At 48.7% G+C, this 24807-nt stretch overlaps 10 protein-coding genes across 10 annotated transcripts; 5 read left to right on the forward strand and 5 right to left on the reverse strand.

Moving 5' to 3' along the window:
- Nucleotides 1-20: 20 nt before the first annotated feature.
- LTR84_003703 (uncharacterized protein) lies at nucleotides 21-1376 on the forward strand (the record flags this gene model as incomplete). Its single annotated transcript, XM_064847287.1, has 1 exon — nucleotides 21-1376. The coding sequence occupies one exon, from the start codon at nucleotides 21-23 to the stop codon at nucleotides 1374-1376; it is 1356 nt and encodes a 451-aa protein (XP_064705008.1).
- Nucleotides 1377-1994: 618 nt separating this feature from the next.
- Nucleotides 1995-4149, reverse strand: LTR84_003704 (uncharacterized protein; the record flags this gene model as incomplete). Its single annotated transcript, XM_064847288.1, has 2 exons — nucleotides 1995-3943; nucleotides 4143-4149. The coding sequence occupies 2 exons, from the start codon at nucleotides 4147-4149 to the stop codon at nucleotides 1995-1997; spliced, it is 1956 nt and encodes a 651-aa protein (XP_064705009.1).
- An 882-nt stretch (nucleotides 4150-5031) lies between these two features.
- On the reverse strand, nucleotides 5032-6264 carry LTR84_003705 (uncharacterized protein; the record flags this gene model as incomplete). The annotated part of the gene is made up of 1 exon (XM_064847289.1): nucleotides 5032-6264. One exon carries the CDS (start codon nucleotides 6262-6264, stop codon nucleotides 5032-5034), a length of 1233 nt encoding a protein of 410 aa, XP_064705010.1.
- Nucleotides 6265-7017: 753 nt separating this feature from the next.
- Nucleotides 7018-8801, reverse strand: LTR84_003706 (uncharacterized protein; the record flags this gene model as incomplete). Its single annotated transcript, XM_064847290.1, has 4 exons — nucleotides 7018-7133; nucleotides 7196-7271; nucleotides 7332-7939; nucleotides 7997-8801. The coding sequence occupies 4 exons, from the start codon at nucleotides 8799-8801 to the stop codon at nucleotides 7018-7020; spliced, it is 1605 nt and encodes a 534-aa protein (XP_064705011.1).
- Nucleotides 8802-10284: 1483 nt separating this feature from the next.
- On the forward strand, nucleotides 10285-11956 carry LTR84_003707 (uncharacterized protein; the record flags this gene model as incomplete). Its single annotated transcript, XM_064847291.1, has 3 exons — nucleotides 10285-10339; nucleotides 10414-11033; nucleotides 11111-11956. The coding sequence occupies 3 exons, from the start codon at nucleotides 10285-10287 to the stop codon at nucleotides 11954-11956; spliced, it is 1521 nt and encodes a 506-aa protein (XP_064705012.1).
- A 487-nt stretch (nucleotides 11957-12443) lies between these two features.
- On the forward strand, nucleotides 12444-13952 carry LTR84_003708 (uncharacterized protein; the record flags this gene model as incomplete). Its single annotated transcript, XM_064847292.1, has 1 exon — nucleotides 12444-13952. The coding sequence occupies one exon, from the start codon at nucleotides 12444-12446 to the stop codon at nucleotides 13950-13952; it is 1509 nt and encodes a 502-aa protein (XP_064705013.1).
- A 459-nt stretch (nucleotides 13953-14411) lies between these two features.
- Nucleotides 14412-14822, forward strand: LTR84_003709 (uncharacterized protein; the record flags this gene model as incomplete). The annotated part of the gene is made up of 1 exon (XM_064847293.1): nucleotides 14412-14822. One exon carries the CDS (start codon nucleotides 14412-14414, stop codon nucleotides 14820-14822), a length of 411 nt encoding a protein of 136 aa, XP_064705014.1.
- A 361-nt stretch (nucleotides 14823-15183) lies between these two features.
- Nucleotides 15184-17277, reverse strand: LTR84_003710 (uncharacterized protein; the record flags this gene model as incomplete). The annotated part of the gene is made up of 2 exons (XM_064847294.1): nucleotides 15184-16870; nucleotides 16925-17277. 2 exons carry the CDS (start codon nucleotides 17275-17277, stop codon nucleotides 15184-15186), a joined length of 2040 nt encoding a protein of 679 aa, XP_064705015.1.
- A 1064-nt stretch (nucleotides 17278-18341) lies between these two features.
- On the reverse strand, nucleotides 18342-19142 carry LTR84_003711 (uncharacterized protein; the record flags this gene model as incomplete). Its single annotated transcript, XM_064847295.1, has 2 exons — nucleotides 18342-18616; nucleotides 18668-19142. The coding sequence occupies 2 exons, from the start codon at nucleotides 19140-19142 to the stop codon at nucleotides 18342-18344; spliced, it is 750 nt and encodes a 249-aa protein (XP_064705016.1).
- Nucleotides 19143-21711: 2569 nt separating this feature from the next.
- LTR84_003712 (uncharacterized protein) lies at nucleotides 21712-22848 on the forward strand (the record flags this gene model as incomplete). Its single annotated transcript, XM_064847296.1, has 3 exons — nucleotides 21712-22068; nucleotides 22130-22757; nucleotides 22817-22848. 3 exons carry the CDS (start codon nucleotides 21712-21714, stop codon nucleotides 22846-22848), a joined length of 1017 nt encoding a protein of 338 aa, XP_064705017.1.
- Between the last annotated feature and the right edge of the window lie 1959 nt (nucleotides 22849-24807).

Genomic DNA, 24807 nt, shown 5'->3' on the forward strand with positions numbered 1-24807 from the left:
TCCGTCCTATAAAAAGCAGAATGCAGGCTAGTCGCAGTATTAAACACCTCCGACATCAGCTGGCTGTCCGCAGCCTCCCAAGAGCTACCCGCAGTAATGTTTGCGAGACAGCAGCAAGACATCATTCGACGCAGCAACTACGATGGTCGCCCAACATCAGCTCGAGATCACATTGCCGCGGTGTCAAAACCTACTCCAAACCACCTGGCAAGATACAGCAGATGGTTATAGACGCCCGGACCCAACATCCGATCATGTTCCCCTTCCTTCTCATCGCCGCCACCGGCATGGTTTCACTCCTCACCATGATGGCCTACGATGAATACAAGAGAGAGAACACACAGTTGACTCCTTATCCTCTGCCTGTGGAGCAGCGTTTGAGGCTGGCTCTGCATTATACCCATATATCACCAGACCCAGAAACGGCATCGGGATATTTCGTCGATGCGCTCAAAAAGGCGGAAGAACTGGGCATGGATCCATACAGCAAAGAGTTTGTGGGCATTAGAATCCGCTTCTCTGAAATGCTCGAGACATTTGGCCACATGAGGGCTGCCATCGAGATTCTCAATGATGTGACAAAGGACTTCGAGCAGCGACTGGCTGATTTGGACGAGCGCAAACAACCACTCGCCAACGCCCAGCGAGTACAACCAGCTTCAGGAGAGGATGGCGATTTACCGATCGACATCCGAAAACATCTCATTAAGACTATCATACAAGCCAAGGTCAAACTCTCCTCGATGTGGGAGAGCGAGTACATGCAAGATATGAATATGGCGAAACAGACCTTGTCCGATGCTGTTGGCTTGATCGTGAAGGAGACCAAAGACCCTCAAATCAATGGCTTTACTGATGACAACAACGCAGGTCTGACCACTGGAGAAATTGCATCCATACTATCGCAAATGGGTGATCTCTATGCCACGACCGGCGAGGAGTCCAATGCTGTTCAGGTATACATGCTAGCACTTCAACCCCTGCGAGCGTCATGTAACGGTTCAAAATCTTGCAAAGAAGTGCAGGTGTTGAGCAATATCGCGTCCACCATGGATGTGGCTTTGAAAAATCCAAATGCGAAAGTCAACGGAAAGCCTATTACCAAAGCCTCCGCAGCTGCAGCGCGAAAGGCTATCCTAAGATGGGCGGATCAAGCCATCGGAACTGCTGAAGCTGTCAAGCCTGAAGATCGTGATTCGATCTGTGAGCTTGCATTGCTCTCCGCCCAGATGACTCGCGCCGATATGTTGTTGGATAGCGGGGAGAAGGCCAAGGCTCGAGAGGCATTCTCGAGTCTTTTGCCAATATTGGTAGAAAAGAAACTCACTCCTCTGATCAAAGTGGCCGAGCAGGGTTTAGAGAGAGCTAGAGGTTGAAATCATGGAAGACCGAAATTACGTACATCAAGTTCTGATCTCTGCACAGCAGCAGACGAGATCTCCTGCATCGGCACCTCGGTTTCACAGTTGAACGCTCGCAATATCACGACGAAGCTTTGATTTCCGGGGATTGCCAATCTCAAATCCTCTGAGACCGTATATAACAACTGGTCATAAAAATCAGAACGAAGTGTGGACCTCTCAACACGACCTCAATGATTCTTGATCACGACATATGGCGGTGCGAGAACCATGTTTTCTGGTTAGCGATTGGGGGCTGGAGAATCCCTACGCATCTCGTCATACAGCCGAGGTACGAAGGTCTTAAGCAAATATAGCACGATTCCCATTATTCTAGCAGATCAGCTTGTCGAGAGAGCTTTCCCGCAAGCTATCGAGCCAGGACACCCAGTGAAATAGATGTGACCAGTTACGTCCCGATATCTGGACACCATGCAGGAACAGTCCAAGATAAACCCTGTCCTGTATACAGAGAAGTGCGATTGTTCCATGCAGAGAGAGATCTCGAGTTTGACACGGAGGGAAAATCAGATCCATAATTGTGTGGGCGCTATAAAGACAATACCTCATGAACGGAAGCGAACCTTGCACTACTTAATAGTTGAAATTTTCATAAACAATTGCCTTCCCCGGCAACCAGTCCTGCACAATCTTTCTCAACGCCGGCGCTGTACAGAGATACCACTTATCCACGAGCGCATCCACTTTCGACAAATCATCCTTTTGCAGCCGCCGCCGCTCGATCTGGGATCCTAGGGCCTTCAACTCCTTCAGCTTGAGCTTCTCGTTCGGGCGCTGCTCCAGCAGCGACTCGTCGCCTGTGAGGAAGATAGTGACGGAATCCTTCAGCACTGGATATTGTGTGAAGATGTCCACTGCGAGACCAACGTCTTTGATGCCTAGACTCCATAGAACCTTGATCTTAGGGGCATCCAGAGAACCCATCTGGCCCAGCAGCGGCGTGATGCCGATTCCAGCTGCAATGAACCCGATCGTCTTGTGTTCCGTTTGATCGAATGCGAATTCTCCGCCGAAACCTCTGATACCCACTTCTAGCATCCCCTGATGCTGCCACTCGAGCCATTTGGTGACGCCACCGACTTTGCGCAATGTGATCTCGAATTCTTCGCCGTGTACGCCGAGGGATCCTGGGACTGACGAGACGGTGAATGTGCGGAGGTAGTCGTCATTCAGGCTTGTCGGGTCGTCGTCCCGCATGTGCGAGTACCCCATGTCCAGCTCCTTCGAGAAATCCATGGTCACATACTGTCCTGGCTTCCACGGTCCCAGCACTGATGGGTCGGCGAGGGCGTAGCGATATCTCGTAATCGTCGGGGTAAGCTTGGTCTTCTTGATTAGTTGTGCTGTCACTGGCGCATCCTCTCCTGGGGCACTCTTGTCGTGGGGATCAGTCTGTTCGGTTGCCAGGTGGCGAACACGTGGGTTATATGGGGAGCGGCCGCTAGTTGCATCGTCGACTGGTGTGCCGCGAAATGGAAGACCGTTCTGAACAAGTCGAGCTGCCGTGATGTTGAGACGGACTGCGAGTTTTGTCTTTGCAATCATTCGACTTGCCTCTGCACCTACAAGAATCCTGGTATTCCCTGTGAGGTAGAGAACGTCTCCTGTCTCGAAGTCTGGGATCACAAGGCCTGCCTTGGGCGTAGCTTCAAGGTTTCCAAGTGTCTGGTATAGGTTGTTCCCGCTATATTCTGGCCAGACAAGGATGCTCCCTTCCTCTGGGTCCTCGGGCTGTTCTATGCGAATAAAACCTTGCGGCCCTCCGCGATGGTTTGCGTCCATGTCTTCGTGCTCATGTGCTGAGGCGACGAAGAACATGTCCGCTTTTTCAATCAAATTGAGCGCCTCCTGCGACAAGTGTGGAGACTCTGAGAGTAGTATTGGCTTCGGTGTGGAGGATGTGATGATTTTTTTGTTTAGGTATTTCGGACAGTTTCCGAGACTTTGTTCGATTTTGGCGACGAGCTGAATTGATCCTGATTTACCCTCGTTCGGCTGTTTCGATCCTCCTTGACTTGCATCTAGCGCACCAGCGATGAGCCTTCCTGCTAGCTTAACCCTACCCCGTTCCTCCAAATGGATGCTCAGCCCGCTGACGATCCTGCCATCACCCTCCTCGCGGATGATATCTCCGTTGTCTTGACCCTTCCATATCGCCTGAACGACGGGATCGAAACTCGCGTCCACTTCGCTCTTGATAGCGATCACGCTCTGCGCTACTGGTTGTGACAGAGGTGGTTCACCAGAGCCCCATATGGTACACCAGGGCCGGTCATGTTCGTCAAGTGTTCCGATGGCCATCAATGGATACCGAGAAATCTGATACGCGGCCATGGGCGTAAGGAATGGCGAAGTCGGATTATCCTCTCGGAAGTCGAGATGGGCACGCTTATGGATGGCTTTTTCACCCTCGTGCCAGTCGCTTGCCTGGAAGAACGACATGCTCGCGGTACCCAGCGTCAGTTCAGGGCGGATGCCAAATAAATCGTTGCTAACACTGAGAGACTTTGATATTGTTTGTGCTAAGTAGTGGAATAGAATTAAGAGTCCGAAAATGAAGAGATCCAGGGTTGGTAATTAATTGTTCAGATTCGGGCTTCAATCATTAAATTCAAGGGGCCGCCCTTTTTATACCAACGCCTGAACTCTTTGCTTGCTAATCGCAAGTCTGAGAACAAGTCTTAAATATTCTCGCTCTCCGCGATTCGAGTCTGGAAGAACCTCGCATGGCCAGGATGACACCACCCTTTTTATCAACTTCCTCACTTCAAGAGGAGTTGGCAAAAGCGGCCGCTTTTGCTGCGCTAAACCCGTCAGTCTGCATGTCATCCCGTAGCTTGTATCTTGCCGATTTAACAGCGCATAAAGCGGCCTGACCAATGTGGCCAATAGAAACGCAGATTAGTCACTATATTGCGTCATTCGGGCTGCATGTTTGGACCTCACTTCGCTTTCTTCCTCTCCTCGTATCTAGTTGCCTCGGACAAATGGCGTGCTGACTTGTCACTACCGTAATTGGAAGTCAGACATGCCGAGAGACCCTATCAAGGACACATCAACAAGACTTGGGAGTCCTCCCATACATTTGCCCACACGCGCTGGGACTACTAGGTAACCGAGGTGGGTGCAAACATGGCATATGAAGGTCACGCTGCGCAGTCTACAGCAGGTACATATCAGGGGTATTGAGCGCTAACCGGAGCTTCTGATTGAGCTTCACGTTGCCATCTGATTTCTCGTCTATCGAGTTTGGAGTCGTAAAGGATGATGCACATTATCTCGAATGTAATTTTATGCCAGGGTTGGTCTCCTGATGACAGGCAAGCTTCGCAGTTGCGCTCAAGTTTCCAGAATCTGGCTCACAGACTTCATTCTCACCCGAGATTCTTTGCCCAACACTTCAAATCCCTCGAGGGCCCGTTCGACTACTCAAAACATTGACCTAACCAGCAAAGCAGTCCTGTTATTCATGAGCGGAGATGACAGGATCGTCCACATGCTCCCCAAAGTCGACCCGTCTCACATTCTCAACGCGATCTGCTGCCAACTCATAGCTCCAAGTTTCCACTCAAGCTTCAGACATTAACATTTGTGCTCAGTCCTCCGGCGACTAGCGCAATGCTGCATCCCTCAAGAACCCGGCCTTGTCTATGGTCAAATCTAGAGAATCCATCTCGGTATTGTTCAGCGAAAGTGTGTTTGTCTCACTTCCGATCCTGCCCCCGTTCCGAGCTCTCATCAGAACCATCAAAATTTCCATTGACGACTGCCAGCGCGCTTGAATAAGCCGGCGGAGATCATGATTTAGGTCCCATACATAGTCCATGCCTGTCTCCTGCCGCCATGCCCTATCCCGAAATTGATCTTGGTACTGATTGTCCATCTTTGCGATAGAGGAGGCCAACATTGCTAGTTGAGTTCCCGTCAAATCGTCCGTACCAGTCAGTTTGTCGTCGACCTTCGCTCGCTTCATGAACCAAAGAGCGGCACCCATAGAGTCATGTTCTTCAGCGTCTTCGCCTGACTTGAATATGTGATTCGTATTGGGTGTTTGTTCGATCACGTAGCCAATAAGTTTCGTGTATGTAGCCAGATCAACATCACCACGAAGGTCGACATCCTCGGGCAGTTGCTCACGGAATTTTCTCCATGGAACGTCAGACTCTCTTTTCTCTTCGTTGGATTCTGATGGCTTGATTGCAATCAATTGCGAGGTATAGTTCCGGCACTTGAATATGAGGACGCCTGTCTCTGTTAACTTCGCGGTCACCACACGCTTGTGTCCTTTGTCTGGCTTGTAAACGCCAATGATTGCTTCGCGGTCCGTAATTGAGTGAGTGGTCTTTTCAATATCTTCACTATATGGTTTGAAACGCTTGAGCAGATCTGCATTTGGTGCTCCTGAGCCCATGAACTGATTGCTATCCTCGTCTTCTGCCTTTCGCTTGGTACCGACAGTGACTTCTGCAGGCTTGTTGAGATTAACCGTGACTTCAGCAGTGCTCTGCCTGCCGTTGCCTGCATCCTCTTGTGTTGTGTTCACTCCCTCCGACAGCACTGAATCATTGCCAGAAATGGTTGTCAAGGGTAGAATGATCGGCTTTGTGCTAGCTTGCGTGCCCTGGGTAGTGGGTTCAGTAGTGGGTTCAGTAGTGGGTTCAGTAGTGGGCCGGCTCGTGATTTCGAGTTTCATGTCCGCGTTTGGCTCCAGATCTGGCAAAGACTCATCATCTGAATCATCCGAAGCTCCATAAGGGAGGCGCTGTCGTTCGAATACTTTTCGCATCCCATGAGCATACTGCCCCCCCGTCGATCGGCGCGGGACTCGCTTTGGTCGTGCCATTTGCGGATCTGTTGATGCTTTATGTTCAAGTTAGTTACGGTGTTGGTAGGAGGCAAGGGTAGGGGCAGAACAAAATCGGAAACGTGTGATACCTTGGAGAGATGAAAGATCCCTATGGTTTCAATTTCATATCAATGTTGAGTGAAGGAAGAAAGGAAGGGCATGAAGTGACGACGACGGACATTTGTACTCACTGAGATAGGGAACCTTTCTCCACTCGGACTCTCGGATCAGTGATGAGAAAGGTGAAAGTGAGAGTGAAAGTAGGAAACAAGACTAGTAAGTGATCTAAACTTAAGCAAATGTGGTCACAGGTGTACCGTTGTATCGGGCGGCCTCCTGGATGTCAGAGGAATAAACCCAAGCTTCGGAATTGCCAGATTCAGCCCAGCAGAGTTGTTGGCTTGACTCGTTGATGCCCATAGACTTGACAACATAACTTGGCACGGGGTGGTCCTGAGCTTGGATTTCGAAGCTGCGTTTGAGAGGAAAGGATAGAACAATGCTGTGAGTATGTCTTCATAATATTGGCGTAGTAACCTTGTCCGTCTCTGATGCAGTGGATAGGCTTTGCGAACTCTAGACAAGGCCTAGAACCCGTTTCTATGCCCGACGTTTCCACTATGACACTGATATAAAGCTGTTCTTTCCGTTGTCAGGAGTGGTAATAACCATTGCTCAAAGTCAACGTAACCGAAATATGGCTCAAAGATACCAAGGCATGTTCCAGTGTTATCAGCCACCAGTGTAAATTTATACACCCAAACCCCTTGCTATGATTTCCACCGCCGCGATGAGCTCTTCATCGTGCTCGGGTCTAGCTACCACTTGGATACTGCAAGGCGCGCCATCGACAGCACTAGCGTCATCTGTGTCTGTTAGTATCCTCATGGTCACCTGGATCGCCGCTCGCTCAGATTGAAACACTTACAGTCTTCTTGATATTCAGCACGGGCCACGTCGATCGATTTATCGGCTCTAAGATATGGTATAACACAGGCCGGGTACTATTCGTAGAGGTTAGCATACACGGCGGTCATGTGGATGATCGGATAGTTGCTTCTTACATCAAGGAGGTTCCAATATGTCGTGTAAGGGGGAAGCTTGAAAGTATCATGAGGAACAGCAGTCTTCTGTGCTCCTGGGGCGATCACCACATCCAGATCGTTCTCGATGAAGATCTTATGCCAGGTTTCTTGTATCTCAGAGCGAGAAGCCGTCATGTCCAGGAAGTTATCCAGTGTCCGAGTGGGTCGACCTCCGGGAGGAGGCGAGTACATGTCGGCCACCGATTTTACCACTGGCTCTCCAGAGTCCACAATAAACTTATGGCCAGTCTCTGCATTGTCGATATCGAAAAACCCAAATGCTAACTCTGTGACCTCCGAGTACGAAGGGAACTTCGCGATCGGGATCACTTTGTGGCCGGCGCTTTCTAGTTTCTTTGCGGCTGTCTGAATAGATCGAAGAACAGGGGGTGACACTGGCCAACTAGGGCATTCATATATCAGACCAATGGTTAATGATGACTTCGTAGAGACGGAGTCCCAGGGCTTGGCACGAGCACTGGCGTCGAAGTCCCAGGGTTTTGACTTGATCACTGTCTCCAGAAAGAGCCGTAGATCACGTGGGCTCTGTGCTAATGGACCGGCGAGCGGTATTATGCCAGCCCAGCCTATTCAGGGGTTGTCAGCTTTGCATTTGAAGTGAAACAAGGGCGATATTTGCTTACCATCCCTTGATGGATTTGCCTGACCTCCCTGCGGAATGCGATCGGTCGATGGTTTGAACCCATAGGCTCCGCAGCATAAAGCAGGAATTCGGATTGAACCTGCAATATCGGTTCCGACCCCCAAGATCGAGCCTCTTATGCCAACCAGAGCACCTTCTCCACCGCTGCTGCCACCCGCCGTTAAGCTCAGGTTACAAGGATTTAATGTTCGACCGAAAACATTATTCTCGGAGTCTGCCGTCATTAAAGTTTGAGGGATATTCGTCTTAACGTAAAGCACTGCTCCCGCCTTGAGTAAGATTTCCACGAGTGGTGAGTTGAAATCGGCTGGTTTCTTGTTGATAAAAGAGACATATCCAATAGTCGAAGAGACACCTTTGACGTTGAAAGAATCCTTCAAGCTCACGGGCATTCCATGCAAGGGTCCCATAGGTTTTCCTTCCTTTTCCAGATACTCATCCAAAAACTTTGCCCTCTCTTGCGCTTGGCCAAAGAACATCTCAGTGAGACAGTTTGTCAACTGATGGGCGATCGCCGCTCTTTTGCAGAAGGCAAGTGTCACCTCAGACGACGTTAGTTCCTTCTTCGCCATCTTCTCAACCAGGTCAACAGCATCGTGATTTTCGGTGATATCAATCTCTTTGGCACTGAGAATTCCACACTTTGCCGGAACGTCCAAGACACTGACGTTTGCTGTTTCACTGATTGTGCTCATGATTTCAGTTGGAAGTCGCCATTCCTGGGGCAGTTGCTTGGCCACCTCGGCTCGTTTCTGTGCGACCAGAGATCTCCAATCTTGGACCATTGTTACGGATGTGCTCGTCAACAACGACACTGGTTTGAGTGGCAATTAAATGTGGGGCCGAGAAACCAGAGGTCAGGAAAAGTAGATAATGCAGCTGCTATTTCTGCTCCAACGATAACCCCAGACGTTGATGTTGGCAATTGTAGTACGTTTGTCGTAGTAAATCCAAGGACATGGGATTCAACAAGCTCGAGCTTTTTATCAAAGGATTTGGAGCCGAAGAGAGCAAATGCCGTGGTATAAATCCGCGTTTGTAAACTGCTCCAGGCTACTCGAGATAAATGTTCCGGCGGCGCATCGGGAACGGGTCCACAAGCCACGAATCACAGGAAATTCTGTGAGAGGTTCTAGATTAACTGGTTCCCCACTTTATCACGAAGGTCAATTAAACACCAATCAGACATAATTGCGCGATTCTCTTCTCCGGTAGTTTGAAAGGCTTCACATTTTTCCAGATGTTTTCGGCCTATCTTCCAGTACCCCAATGCTCTTTTTCATTTCCAGATACCAACGACGAGATCACAATCTGCATGAGGATGATTTCTGCGGAAGACATTGCCTTGGCTCGATGTTTCTCGAGGCCAATCCACTGGGGGTTACCACCGGGAGTGTGCAGGTTTGTCGTTGAAGTTGAGTTAGTTTGCGTATGATGTCTTTGCCATACCACAACGTCTGCTTTTGGTGGGCTTTGCCATTCCTATATAAGTTTGGAAGAGAAGAGTCACGCGTGTCAGCGAACAGAACCAGCTTCAATTGATGCCTTAGATGCCATCAACTCGTCTGAACGAAGGACCATCATGTCTAACAAGCATGTCACCATGGCAGTCTCCATCGTATGCAGAATTCTCCGGACTTTTGAGTAGTCATTTTGGCACTGAGATTCTTGTGACAGTATGGTAGCCTTGCATGATAGCCCTGTGAGCTTGTGGATTCGGTGCCTGGAACTGTGTAATTTAGTCCATATTGGTCAGAACATGCATAGTCATTACGCACTGGCTCGCCTGGCGTAATCCTTGACCCTACTCCTCCGAGGAGGCCCGACAATTCGATCGATTGTTTCCCGATACCAGGGTGGATCAGAACCACATGCGCTTCGCTCTTTCTTGCGCATGTAATTGACCAGGAGCTAATCGGTTAGTATCCACATTGTAAGAGCTGGATAATTCAATGTCACCATTTGTCGGCAGGATCATTATCTCGGCTCAGGGTCCTCCTCTATCATTTGCGGGGTATTAGGGCGACTTTCTTTGCGCTATCCCCGATTCGTGCCCGGGAAGAGCACTGCCAAGAGCCAAAGGCAGATACGAAGCGCCCCCCAAACGATAAGGCAATCTCCCCAATCCCTCGGCATATCCTTGTCTTGCCAGATAACTCAACGACCACTTGACGAGACAGTTTGCCCTGCCGCATACGCCTGCATGTCCTCAAAGTGTGCACACTGGCTAGCTACTCATAATATGCGAACTTGGTAGCCGTTTCTAGCATGGCCATCCGTGCGTCCAATGCGACACTGCGGACCAAGACTGGATGCTTGACTTGTAAGCGCCTAAAACTGTAATAGCTGAAAATTGGTTTGGGGGCGTACTGACTCATAATTGTTTGATTTTCTCAGGTCGTGCAAGGCGCAAAAAGTGCACTGAAGAAAAACCACGATGTCAAAAGTGTACAAAGTCAAAGCGAGTTTGCCAGTGGCCCAATGAAGACGATATGTTCGATCGTCGTAATCGGCGGGCGTCAAGATCACCATCTCGTGGTCCCGAGTCGCCGGGGGTATTCTCAGACGATGGAAATACCCCGTTGTCGCAATATGACGACAGCTTGACATCGGAGACGCCATCATTGTCAATATGCCGTGAGCTATCCATTAGATCTGATCTTGTCAACCCCAAGAGATTCAGGTCGGATTTTGAGCTGGCTTGCTTTCAAGAGTTTATGAGAGACATGCTACCGCCGCTTCTTCTGTCGCACACTCACCCTGGATTCCATGTAGAGCATTTACCGGAGATGGTAGAAATGATCGTCGACTTCGATGGTCTGCGAAACATCGTGCTGGCTTGTGGGGCGACTCGACGGAACGCACTTTCTGAAAGCTCTGAGATGGGTGAGGTTGAACTAGGCTTCTATTCAAGGGCCGTTACCGACGTGAATCACGCCCTAGCCAAAGTGGATTGGAACAGCGAAGACACGGATGATGCGGTTCTGATGGCAGTGTGCTTCCTATACATCCATGGGGTAGGTTGATTGAACAACACCGCGCATTCGTCCTTGGCGAGTGCTCACTTGAGCTCGAACGTATTGACAATTGGCAGGTGTTCTCCGTTGGCACAAACAAGGACATTCGTAAGCATCTTATCGGTGCGATCCAGTTGATGAAACTCCGATGCGCGCAATCTTCAAGGTCCTTGATAGCCCGCCCAATACATCGCATATTGTGGGAGAGTATCCTTTATCAAATCTTCCGGCAAACAGTAAGACATCCATTCAAAAAGGACTTTCAACCAGATTTCGAATTTTGTGACACGGCGGCTCGGGTGCTCAGCTCACCAACATTCCCCGAAGCCTCCCTCAGAGACAACAGTCCTGTGATTGGATTTCCTATCGAGCTTTGCACGTTCATCATCCGTGTGGTGCAAATGAGCAGAATACCCTGCAAGCCCAAGGCTGATGAATTGGCAGAGCTCTTGAAGGAAATGCAAGAGTGGGAGATGTTGATCATCGACGACATACATTGCCTGAATGGAGACCCGATATCCCATGATACCTCAACAACTGGAGGAAGAAGCGATTTGTTCCACGAGCATTCCATGAGCCTGCATATCTTGGCGGTGTCACTTCTCTTAAACTGGGTTACACAAACACAGGAGACATCTGTACCTGCAACGAGTGGCCTCCCGCCAACCAACGACACATGGCAGCTTCGTAAAGCACTGCGGATACTGACTTGCCCACATGCAAGTAAGGAGTGGACGAAGTGTTATCTAGGCTCTTGGCCATCGTTGATTTTTGGATACGCTGTGGACAATCCTGAAGACGTTGAATTAGTACGACAAGACATGCGGCAAAGATTAGGGAGCCTATATTGTGGTGATGACTTGTTGGCATTATATGAATTAGAGGACGTCTGGCGAAAGCGAGGCATCAACGAAATAGCATGAGTTATGCAGATAGTATTGCACTCAACTTGGGCAAGCATAAATGAGAACGACTTTCAATATGATGATTAAGGAGTGGCATGACGAGGCTGAATCAGAACGCAGGAGGTATGATGTCATGGTTGCTTTTCGGATAAAGTAAAGTCCGAGGTAGAAAAAATATTCGACTCACAAATCTCCTTAAGTCTTGCTACTAAGGCTGACACCAGTCGCAATGACACACGATCAATAAATCGTGCACTATCATGAACAGAACAAGTGTACTACGGCCATAGACCGAGATACCTCTCACAGCAAGATTGATGCTCGTACAATATGCAGCTTCCTTTCGACTTGTTCCGTCATCTATTTTTCTTGAAGAGTTTCTTCACCATATCTCGGCGTCCAGGTTGACTTGTCATTCATGATATCAGCACTAAGAACGGCCTTTTGCTGTAAAAAAATCTCCACTCTCAGAAACAATATACGAAAACGAAGTCACATGTCTACCATGGATTCTATAATGAAGAAAAGTGAGCCTTGGGCTACCCAGCCATATCAAAACTGTCTCACGCGGATCGTCGACCTGAAAGGACTCCAGATTCCTGAAATAGCCTCTGATGAAGACTATCGTCAGATTTACGCAGACTATATCAAAACCGCGAAGCATGACCGGAATGCCGGGCTTCTTCGTGACGCTATCGAGTCTATCAAATATGGCATTTCTCCGCCAGTGGCCTTCCCGACGGAGACAGTTTATGGTCTTGGCGCAGATGCGACAAACCCGCCTGCCATCTCTGGAATTTTCGCGGCCAAAGGACGACCAAGTGACAACCCGTTGATAGTTCATATATCATCAATCGGCCACCTGGAAAGATTGCTGGATTCACGCCTACCCGAAATCTACCAAAGCCTGACCGCAAAGTTCTGGCCTGGTCCACTAACAATTTTGCTTCCGGTGGGTAAGGAGTCCAAATTTGCGAGGAACGTCCATCCAGGGCAAGATACGATTGGGTTTAGAATCCCTTCTTCCAAGTACGCTCGCTTCTTCATTGCTGCCACGAGCAAACCCATTGCCGGGCCGTCTGCGAATTCTTCAGGAAAGCCTTCGCCCACCACGGCACATCACGTTCTGGATGATCTCGAAGGGAAAATCAATTTTGTTCTTGATGGTGGATCGTGCGAGGTTGGCGTCGAAAGCACTGTAGTTGATGGTCTTCACGACCCTCCTCTCATTCTCCGACCAGGAGGAGTGTCTCAAGCGGAATTGATCGCTCATGGTCGGACATATGGCAACAAATTCGCAGAAACGGCCATTGGATATAAAAGACATGATGTTACTCCTGGTCTGTCTAGTCCATCCTCATCACCATCGTCACCATCAACACTCCCGAATGGATCCAGTGAATCTCTTGCGATGAATTCTGCTTATGTAGAGGACGTCAATGGTGCACCACGCGCCCCGGGCATGAAATATCGACACTACGCACCAAAAGGCCAAATGATTTTATTTTCTCCCGCCGCTATCAAGAACGGTCGTGTGGCTGCGAGATTCCATGAAGTCATCAAGCCTGGAGGTTCAGTTTCGTTTGACAAGGCTCCTATCAAGATTGGGATCATTTCATGCCACTGGCCAACATTTGCAGGAATTCTTGATCAAGGGTCCTTGACTCCCCCAATACCAACTGACGATAGGGAGATTCCTCCAGTTTTGGCACAATCACCATACGCACCGCTGACAAAGATCTCGACAACTGAGGCAAACAAGGACTGCAAAGTGATTCTCTACGACGTCCACCTTGGACGAGACATCTCAGTCCTCGCTCAATCGCTATTTGGCGTTCTCAGACTCTTCGATGATCTCGAGTGTGATTTCATATTCGCAGAAACGGTCAGACGGACCGTTTTTGGTGGCAATGACACGTTGGCAGAAGATTCAGAACGCTCTACGAAACGAGACCTAGAAGATGCGGTCATTGATCGTATTGAAAAGGCGGCCGGGGAGAGGGTGGAGGTCTGAGCCGACTTTCAGGAGGACAGGAGCACGACTTTATGCTTCCATAGACTGCCAGTCACCCATTCAAGAATTGATATACTTTTCCATCTCAGATTGCATAGCCGTGGGGAGCCATCCCGCTCATCTCCGCATCATGTCTCCTAGAAATTGCTACATGGCTTAATCCTTCCCATAGAGGAAGCAACGCCTTAAAGCTGCCCATAGGAGAAGCGGTGGGTATCATGGGAAATGTACGGAGCAGACTTTTCACAGAGATGCACGCCCTGTGAAAAGGGCGAGTCAATGTGCGTAAAATATATAGAGCCCTCGTGGCCCATGGGTCCTACACAATTATATCAACGCCCGTGAGATATCCATATTATAGGTATCCTCCCCAATTTCCTAGTCCACATATATATCCTATCGAAGCACCCACAAACCACCCCACAAACCATCCATAAATACATGCTCAACTCAGCAAAAATGACCTCCCCTCCCGGCACCAGCACCAAAATGGACCAAACGCTTTACAAACTAACCTTCACGACACCCCCAGCGCACACGACATCCATCCTCGCCGCCCTCCACGCCACCACAGCGGGGACCTGGCCAAACCCACCCTCCGCCTGCCCGTCGACCTCTCCGCCCACCCCGCCAAAATACACACACACAGCCTTCATCACGCGAGGAACGGGCCAATTCCGGCCTAGCGCGCACGCAACACCGCATATCGGGACACCCGGGGCGGTCGAATTCGTCGACGAGGACCGCGTCGAGATGGTCGTGGTGGGCCGCGATGTGCTACGCCACGCGGTCAAGGCGCTCAGGGACGCGCATCCGTATGAGGTTGTCGCGTTCTTCGTGGTGAGGTGTTTGGGCGAGGATGAGTTTTGATGGGTTACTTGGTCAGCGGCGAGGGGCTGTCGGCTGGGAAGGGGTGAGGAGGTCTGTGAGTCTCCTGCAAAGTGGTGGCTGGCTGGGTTTGTTCTATTTTCACTGTGTTGGGTTGGTGGTATCATACGAATGTAGAAATCAATGATCACGGCATGAATGGAGCAAATTAAGGTTTAAACTTCAATTTTTGGATTTTCATTTGTGGTATCTAATCATTCCCCGTTCTCATCCCAGAAAACGCCCAAGAGGACACGTGAGCTTGTCAAATGTTTGTCAAGTCTTGCAGTGTCTGTCTAAATGCTGGAATGAAAGCTCAATCATAAAGGTATCGTGGTCAAAAACTCGGATGAGATTCCAGCCCTCATAGTTCGTCATGTGTAGGCTCGTCATCATCTCCGTAGTCTGGCATTCCACCGGCACCTCCGCTGTAAAGCTTGCTGCTGATGGGATAGGCGACCTGAGACAACTTTTCGTATTGCTCATCAAAATCGTCCTTGTCAGCGGTGTCAGCGTTCTCAAGAAGCCAGTCCTGAGTCTCCTTGACAGCTTCAATCAGGGTCTCTTTGTCGTCTTCGTCAATCTTGCCACCAAGGCCTTCCTCATCGTTGGCTTGGTTCTTCAGAGAGACGGCATAGTTTTCCAGTTTGTTGCGAGCCTCGATCTTGTCTCGGACCAACTTGTCTTCTTCGGCAAATTGTTCAGCTTCTTCAACCATGCGTTCAATTTCTTCGGGTGATAGTCTGCCCTTGTCGTTGGTGATGGTGATAGACTCTGATTTACCAGTTCCTTTATCACCAGCTGAAACCTTGAGAATGCCGTTGGCGTCCAATTCGAACGAAACCTCGATTTGGGGTACTCCTCGTGGAGCAGGAGGGATGCCGGTGAGTTCGAATTTACCAAGCAGGTTGTTGTCCTTGGTCAAGGATCTCTCGCCTTCAAAGACCTGGATCAGAACAACTGGCTGATTGTCGGCAGCTGTTGAGAAGATTTGGGATTTCTTGGTGGGTACGATGGTGTTGCGAGGAATCAATTTGGTCATGACACCACCAGTGGTCTCGATACCGAGGGTTAATGGGTTAACATCCATGAGGACGATATCCCCAGTGTTCTCCTGGCCTGTCAAAATACCACCTTGAACAGCGGCACCAAAGGCAACGGCCTCGTCAGGGTTGATACCCTTGCTGGCCTGTTTACCACCAAAGTATTCTTCGATCAGAGATACGACCTTGGGGATTCGAGTAGAGCCACCAATAAGCACAATATCGTCAATCTCGCTCTTCTTGACTTTAGCATCCTTGAGCACTTGCTCGACAGGCTTTAACGTCTTCTTGAACAAGTCCATGTTGAGTTCTTCGAATTTTGCTCGGGTGAGAGTCTCGGAGAAATCATTACCCTGGTGGAATGCTTCGATTTCAATTCGAGTAGACATTTGAGAGGAGAGAGTTCTCTTGGCTCTCTCAACCTCTCTCTTCAGTTTACCCATGGTCTTGAGGTCTTTTCGGATATCGACGTCAGCTTTCTTGTTATAGAGTTTGACGAAGTAGTCAATGACTCGCTGATCGAAATCTTCGCCACCAAGATGGGTATCACCAGCAGTTGCCAAAACCTCAAAGACACCATCGTCAATAGAGAGAAGCGAGACATCGAAAGTACCACCACCGAGATCGTAGACAATAATCTGGCTCTCTTTCTTGCCCTTTTGGTCCAAGCCATATGCAATAGCTGCGGCAGTGGGTTCGTTGACGACACGGAGAACGTTCAAGCCGGCAATGATGCCTGCGTCTTTTGTGGCTTGTCTCTGAGCGTCATTGAAGTATGCGGGGACTGTAACGACGGCGTGGGTGACCTTCTTGCCTAGGTAGGCTTCTGCGACTTCCTTCATCTTGCCCAGAACCATGGCGGAAATTTCCTCGGGGCTGAAGGTTCGAGGCTTGCCGCCAACTTCGACATTGACCACAGGCTTATCGTCTTTGTTGACGACTTTGAAGGGGAAGTGCTTCGAATCTCGTTGCACATCTTTGTCGGCGAATTTGCGACCGATCAGACGCCTAAGGAGAGGGGTTAGCACAGAGCGGTGGGAAGCATGATAGGGAAGGATTCACTTGATGTCAAAAATAGTTCTTGTAGGGTTTGCTGCGTATTGATTCTTTGCCGCATCACCCACTAAGCGTTCTTCGTCGGTGAAGGCGACATAAGAGGGAGTAATTCGGTTTCCTTGGTCGTTGACAATGATTTCGACTTTGCCATTCTGCATCACACCGACACAAGAATAGGTGGTTCCAAGATCGATTCCGATGACGGTGCCATAGTTGTGGGTATCGGAGGAGTTCAAGGGAGTCTGATCATCTGCTTGGACTTTGCCAATCAATGCCAAAGGACAGATGAAGATTAAGAGTAGATAGAAAATGGTGGTCCACTGGAAAGCGGAGGACTTTGAGTGGCCTCGACGAGCCATGATGAGGGTGACCCAGGTATACCCGGGGAGATCGCAGGAAGTTTCTCGTCAATGGAGCAGGGAAAGGAAAACAAGAAATGAAAAGGAAGAGGAGGAATTGGTAGAAAGAGTAGACAAACGGACGGTGAGTGGGCAAAAGGATGATGGCGGGCGGAAATATTTATGGCAAAGAAATAAATGTGAAGGGCCGAGTTATCGATACGCTGTCCTTTTCGACTCCATAACCGCCACTGCCTCAGAGTCTTTGTTAAGCGCAGGGCTGCAGCCAAAGGTGGCCTTTTCAGCCACAGACTTCACCCCCCGGGCCAGGATTTTAAGGGGCGAGGGGGTCTTTCACCCCTCACGAGTCACCACTCACCATAGTCACTGGCACGGTTGCAGTCCCACTCCAGCGTCACTCTTGGCAGGGGACAGCCTGGCCCGAGTGAGCCCCTCGGCCCCATACTGCCCCTATCATTCTTTCTATTGATCCCTAGAAGTTTCCAGGGCCTCATGTCTCCCACAATAGCAACAATTTCTTTCAGGCTTCTCTTTTGAGGATTGACAAAGTGTTTCCAGTTGTCATCTTACACGATGATAGTACACAAAGTGTCATCATTCACGACACAGGCACTCAGATACTACCCAGATCAGATTACTCATCGACTTCGGTACTGATGATGATCACCATTGAGCTGAACGAGCACGCACACTCCACAGTTACCCAAAGGCGCATGGCTCCTAGAGTGAGAGTCTATCCCCACAAGTCCTTTTTCATGATCTACTTCGTATGGTGCATAGTACACTTATTGTGTGAGAGAAGAAGCAAGCCACGTGCTATATCACGTGGGCTTGGCGTTACTGCTTTCAAGAGGGTGGCCCTGAAATGCGGTGGGTGCTTAAAGCGTGTCTTTACCTACCTACCCTACTATTCCCACCTAGAGGAGGCCTCTTAAGTTGTGGTACCCGATGACAAGCAGGTTCAGTTTTCTAGCATATTTTATTGCAACATTCTCGCGCCAATTTGGCCAATATCAAGAGGGGTTGCAGAGGCAGGCTCGCAACCACCTTTTGCGTTGACGTTTTCATGATTCAACACGTTTGAACATCACATCAGTCCGCATGGTGTACTTCACACCAGCATCAACCTGCTGCCCCGAATGCCAGATTGATCTCTGCTGGAACAATAAAACTCGACCAGTTTTGGGAAACACGTTATACTCCCGTTCCGAATTTCCATGAAATGTCGTTGCACCCCCAACTAGATCGTTCTCTGCGTCTCGTTCATTTAGGTACAGATGCAGAGTATAGAACGACCGTTCACTTTGGTCCGGAGTGAGGTATGTACCATCACAATGTACTGTACCCCGTTATCAGCATCAGCACAATCAGAGATCATTGTTGGACTTACTGTTGAAGTACTCGCCACCAGTATACTTAAGAAATCTCATTCTTTCATTTAATCGGGTCAATGCATAATCCTCCTTCCTCTTTACCGGGCCCCAACCGGTAATCTCTGGTCGGCCCTTTACGTGCTCAATCTCAGGCACATGGTCCTTGCATCGCTGCCAGATTCGATCCACGATTTCCTGCGCATCCCAGATGATGCGATCACAATTCCGGATGTCGGTCAAGAGTTTTTGCTGGTTCATCCCGATATTGACCAGCGCGCGCTCCCAATTGCCCTCCCCGGGCTCTCCGCCTGAAGACTGCTCCGCAAGAGTGACGAGTTGTGCGCATTCATCCGGACTGAGTACATGATCGAGGATCACGGCGTATGAATTCTTGTACTCGATGCAGTCGGTCTTGCTAAAGTCAACGTGTGTAACCTCGACTTCTGGGCCTGGCCCTGCAAGAAAGTCTGCTGGGAATGTGAAGGCCTTCATAGTTGCGGGTCTGAAGTTCGTGCTATTTGCTCTTCGATTGGTACCAAATGATTTTCTTTGAAATGGTTTGATGAATGCGCTAGGTAATGGAATTGAAGCGGTGTAGGCTGTGAAAACTCTGAGTTGAAATCTCGACAATAATTCGGAGTATAATGCCTCTTATCATCATCGGAATTGAAAAATGCGGTATACCTAAAAACACAAATGAGCCTGGATCTTATACTCGTACTTGGTAATTATAACAATTGATAAGAGATGGGCGTCTTTGAGCTCAGCCTCGCGATCCGCCCTGTTTCACCGAAAATCCCCAGACGGGTGGGGCTTGGGCGGCCACAGCCAGGCAGCCCTTGGCAGACACAGACCACCATCAGGCTACCAACCTAGTACATCGTACTCGCTACTCGGTACATTGGTAAAAGCTGTTGAAGACTCATCAAAAGAGCTACGTAACGTAGACACTAGAGAGTATCAAGCATTCAGGTTAGAGGTATTGCATAAGATAAGTAAATTATTCAATCTGTTAAACCTCCACATATGCCTTCAACAAAATACTTTGCTCATTGCCTACCAAGTACGGTATGCTGGTAATCCTATCAATATGGCGGAGTAGAGGGTTCTTTGCATGAACCACAGGTGCTCGGGGCCGCTAAAGGACCCACACCAAGCACGCGGCTTTATGGCAGGTCATCTGCCCTCCCACCTTGCTCACTGTCATCCAGGCGCTTTCGATGTTCGACCACTTTCGGCCCCTTCGTGCGATCCGGCCCTCAACTGTATCCCTCCTTAATGGAAAACCAAACTAGATTCACTCATTCCACATTCCGAGATCTCCCTGATTAGTACTTGATTTGTGACGGCTGGTGCCGGAGTCTGGTGTCTCTGCCCCAAGGCCCTGCAACTTGTCGGGCCGAACATCTGTGAGGGTCGCTCATTGGATTATAAGGAGGATTAGAATTTTATCGTTGTATACTCCTTAAACAGGAGATGAGAGCCTACCGGGTCTCTTCTCCAGTAGTTGGTAACTTTCTTGAAATACGCGTAGGAGACCCTCAAAATAATTGCTTACTTCTTCTGGAGACTCTAAGGCATTACTATGCATCGCGGAGGGATATGTCGATTTAGGCATTTATTTCGATATAGTAGCTTTTGTCTCTTCAAAGCTAACCCAACCATTACGACGAGCTTGGCCGATCAATAATCCGGCCGTTACGCTAGTTCGTAAGCCGTTCTCGAGGGCTCCCAAGCAATTTTTTGCGCTCTGGCCAAGTGTGTGATAGGTATGAGCCTATGTCTATAGCCGTCCGAGGTGGTGTGGACATACTACGGCCTCTCTTATTTACGCACGAAATTGTCAAGATTGATGACTCTGGATTTTCTATCACATTCAGTGATGGTATGCCGAGAGCATACTGTGGTGTCGAGATTTATTTTGGGGGCATTTGTGCTCGAAGCTACGATACCTATGCACACTGGATAATGGGGTGGTACGCCTACCTATTGAACAAGTTTCGGGAATATGAGCTGTACACGACCATGACCCTTTTCACGGCTTTTTTGTGGTGAGGTGATGTTGATACAACGTGGCTGAATTTGGCACAGGTGCTGAGGATGAAAGCGAGGGTTTTGTCGAGCACAGGAGGGAGGACGAACAGTTGACTACATAGCGGATGATGCTGAGGGAGAGGCGAAAGGTGTTTACGTCTTCAGGCTTTTCGCTAAGGGGCTGGGCAGATAGGAGTTTGACAGAGCTTGAAGGCAACTTTGGGGAGTTAACCCTAACCCGGGCGATGATTGGAAAAATTGTGCTCTGGTGCTGCGCACAGATATTTCCCGGCGTCAGATCCAAGGCTCTGAAAATATCAAGATCTCAGAGTTGAGACATGGACGATATGTGCTGGGGTCGGATTTCACAAGCATCCGGGTATGGTTATCTCGTTGTCGCAGCCTTTGCAGCTACTACTTTATTACTGTGGCCTGGGAAGGCGCTTTTGAAAGTGATGGTTCCCGAGCCACCTACTGATTGTTTTTCTCTGTGAGGAAAGTCTTGACTCGACAGAAATTAACACGTGTTGGACGTGATAGAGTACGGCCGTTACTTACCAAAGTCATTGTGCACATTGTGAGCGCGAAAGTCACTGTGGAACAGCAGATAAGTACTAGTATTTTACGAGGTTGATGCAAATCCACAAGGGATACAGGTCATAGGAGCCATCGCATTTCATTGGCATACCCCAGACGCATTGACTCCTTTCATGTCGTATACGTGCCGAGCGATGAAGGAACGCAGCTGGGTACGAGAGGGATGTGCGAGGAGAAAGATATCGATTATGACGCCCCAAGCTTGATAGTGACATATCGGTCCCTTGGTGTTAGAATTGGGGGGTTCTCTTACTAATCACAATTCAGGAGGTGTGCTAAGTACCCCTCTTGGTGACATATCGGCTCACAATAGGGAAAATGCAGTATATCAATGTCGAAGGAATCACAGTTAACTATGAATCATCTTGCACTCAATTCTACCTCGAGCACTTGACCTACTCTTTAAATCCTCCAACATTGGTAAGTAGCCATGAGCGAGAAAGAGATCTACGAGAAGGTCCAGGAGCGCTATGGCTCAGCTGCAAAATGCAAGGATGATAACCATGGGGACAAAATTGCGAAAGTATTTGGTTACAGCGAGGAAGAACTCAAGAGTATCCCTCGACATGCTAATCTCGGTTTGAGCTGTGGAAATCCGTTAGCATTGGCGAAGCTTAAAGAGGTTGTCCTCAAGATTCTCTACCTTCTGCTCTGTTCAAGACATTATCTAACCGTGACGCAGGGGGAGACTGTGATCGATCTCGGCAGCGGCGCAGGGTTTGATGTATTGCTTGCGGCCAAAAAAGTCGGCTCGAGTGGGAAAGTCATCGGCGTCGATTTCAATAAGGTGTAAGAAGCTTGCAAATCCTGCCGGCGCATTCCGAGGATGAGACTGACAAAGTGGATAGGATATGGTTAAGCGCGCAAACCAGAACAAGGAGAAAGTCGAGACGAATAATGTTTCCTTCATCGAATCCTTCATCACTGACATACCTCTCCCTGACACGACAGTTGACTGCGTCATCAGTAACTGTGTGATAAATCTGGTGCCCGAATCAGACAAGCAAAATGTATTCAATGAGATATACCGCTTGCTTAGGCCTGGTGGTCGTGTCGCAATAAGCGATATCCTTGCTAAACACGAGCTTCCGGAGCATGTCAAAAGTAACATGGCATTATATGTTGGATGCATAGCAGGCGCAAGTCGGGTGGAGGATTACAAAAAGTATCTTCGGGAAGCAGGATTCGCCGGTAAGGATCAGAAACTCCAACATGCAACTCCCCTGTCCTATAACAAATGTTCTGATTTTGGGCTGTATTGGCCAGATATCTTGCTACACGACTCCGGGACCGACCTCAACATCTACAACACAGCCAAAGGAGATATAAAAAACTGCAAATGCTGTGGCGAGGGTGTAGAGAATGCCTGCTGTGAGAAAACTGCAACCTGTTGCAGTGGTTTGAACCCTGCCTCAGGGAGGTCCTTCAATCCGATCAGCTCCGACCTCGAAAACGTTGATTTCAATGAGTTAGCAGGTATGCAATCAACTCATGTAGCCCTTTAACCTTCTGAAGACCGCTCACTAGTATATCAGGCGCGTTCAAAATCTATGCGATCAAAGCTTGAAAATGTCTATTGCATGGGAGGCAGGGTTCAGAGAATCTTAACTCACGAAGTGCAAATCTCCAAAACTTTGCGGACGATGGCAGGGCTTTTTAGCAAACATGTGACAAACACTCAGGGCTCAGGATCCCCGGATCATTAAGCTTACTGATGCTGGTAATTATACCTGGCTTCACGAGAGACACCACAAATTCAGTTTCTTTTTTTACTATCATCCCGTTTTATTAGACTCGTTGCCCATTCCCGGTGGCAAATTCGTGAACTACACTCGAGACAACCAGTGCTGTTCTCAAAAGGCAATTCAAACCCTAGATATGTTCCCTTTTCTATTTTATCTCTTTGTACCGCATGTGATATTGCAAGTCACGGTATCCGACTTGAGGCGCCGATTCGCACGCCTGGGCATCTATCCCAATGGCGAGCATTCACGTGGGTGATTTCCAGCATTGTGTTAGAATCAGTCAGTATGGGCAAAGAAATACTGCGTTGAGATTCTTATCAGCATCTCACGAAAAGACTAGTCTCTAACACCATTGGACGTAATGCGAATCGTTACCAGAGACTAGTGTATCAGCCAAATTCTCCTGAGTGTATAGTGCAAAGGGAAAGCCAAAGTTCTATTGCAATCCGGAATCTGCGAATAGGCTGATAATTGATAACGGATTGGCCGACCAATTCTAACAGCCACAATGAACTGTAATTTGCTATTTAAATACTATGTTGAGCAATTGATAATACTGGTTACTCTACTATAGAAGTCCTGCATTCATCGCCTTACCTAAGAGAAATTTTATATACAAGTCTCTTAAATTTCGTCGGGGTTTCCACTGTTCGAGGCGCGCGTTTTATTTACAGTAAATTACAAAGGTCATCCATCGACTTGGTCCTGGACACGTACAGAATTAGGCTCCAGGGCTATTCACGAACTCAGGTCGTTTTCGTTTCGACGCTAATTGTTCGGGCCTCCTAGGTTCCAGGTTATAGGAACCGTCGAAAAGCATCTTTAGCAGAAAAGTGGGGAAAGTTCCCACGCAAGTGAACAGTCGTCGACAGAAAGTCATACAATCATGGTTTAATTCTCCCCTTGGACCTTCACGAGTAACCTGGCTGATGCGTAATGCCACGAATTATTGGTGGCCCCGGTCTTTCAGTGCTGCACCATTAAAACGCGTCACCAGATTACGATTATATGTCACTAACTCCACGCATATTCAATGACTCCTTGTTGAAGGTTTTCAAGGAGAGAACGCCTTATTCTTCTCAATTGATCCAGAATTTGCTGTTCTAAGTAGCATTCCCAGGGACAATAGACAGAGAAGAGAACAGGAACCATGCGAGAAAACAGGGATAATTCTAATGCTTATCGGTTGCATACTGAGGCACTGGATATACTTCCACCCCTCAACTTTTGGTTAGCCTTCAACAGTACCGTATTACTGGATCACGTGTTTTGCAAGCCCAAGGCTTTGCTAGGGAGAATTTGAGGTTCCATGACGATCTTCTTCAAGTTGTGAGGTTGAGAGATCAGTGGTACAAATATTCTAGGAATAAATGTAGAATATTCGGGCTGGACTATCCTGTCGAATTCTGCGACTGTCGGTCAAACAGTCCTCTCCGGAATTGTTACAAGCATGTTGCGACACTGGTGCTCCGATAAGCTGCCGTTGACATGCCTCAAGAAGAGATCTGGTACTCTTTTTCCAGTGTATTATGCTAAGTCTTAAGTAATGTCTAAGTCTCACACCCTGATCTAGGCAATTGTTCTTCGCCTCTCGGGCTGGGCTCCTGCCTACACCAAGTCGTTTGTAAGTGGCTTTCGTTCGCTAAACCGATCACTAAATAGACCAAAGTGCGGCCGCATAATGATGGTATATTTAACAAACTCCTCAGCACAGTCGACAAGTCGATCTCGATGCCCTCCCGGAAACAGCCTCGAACCTCCTTCAGCAGCGCCTTCTTCGG

This window comes from Exophiala bonariae (genome assembly GCF_035927105.1).
Source record: "Exophiala bonariae strain CCFEE 5792 chromosome Unknown scaffold_17, whole genome shotgun sequence".
NCBI classification, from domain to species: Eukaryota; Fungi; Ascomycota; class Eurotiomycetes; order Chaetothyriales; family Herpotrichiellaceae; genus Exophiala; species Exophiala bonariae.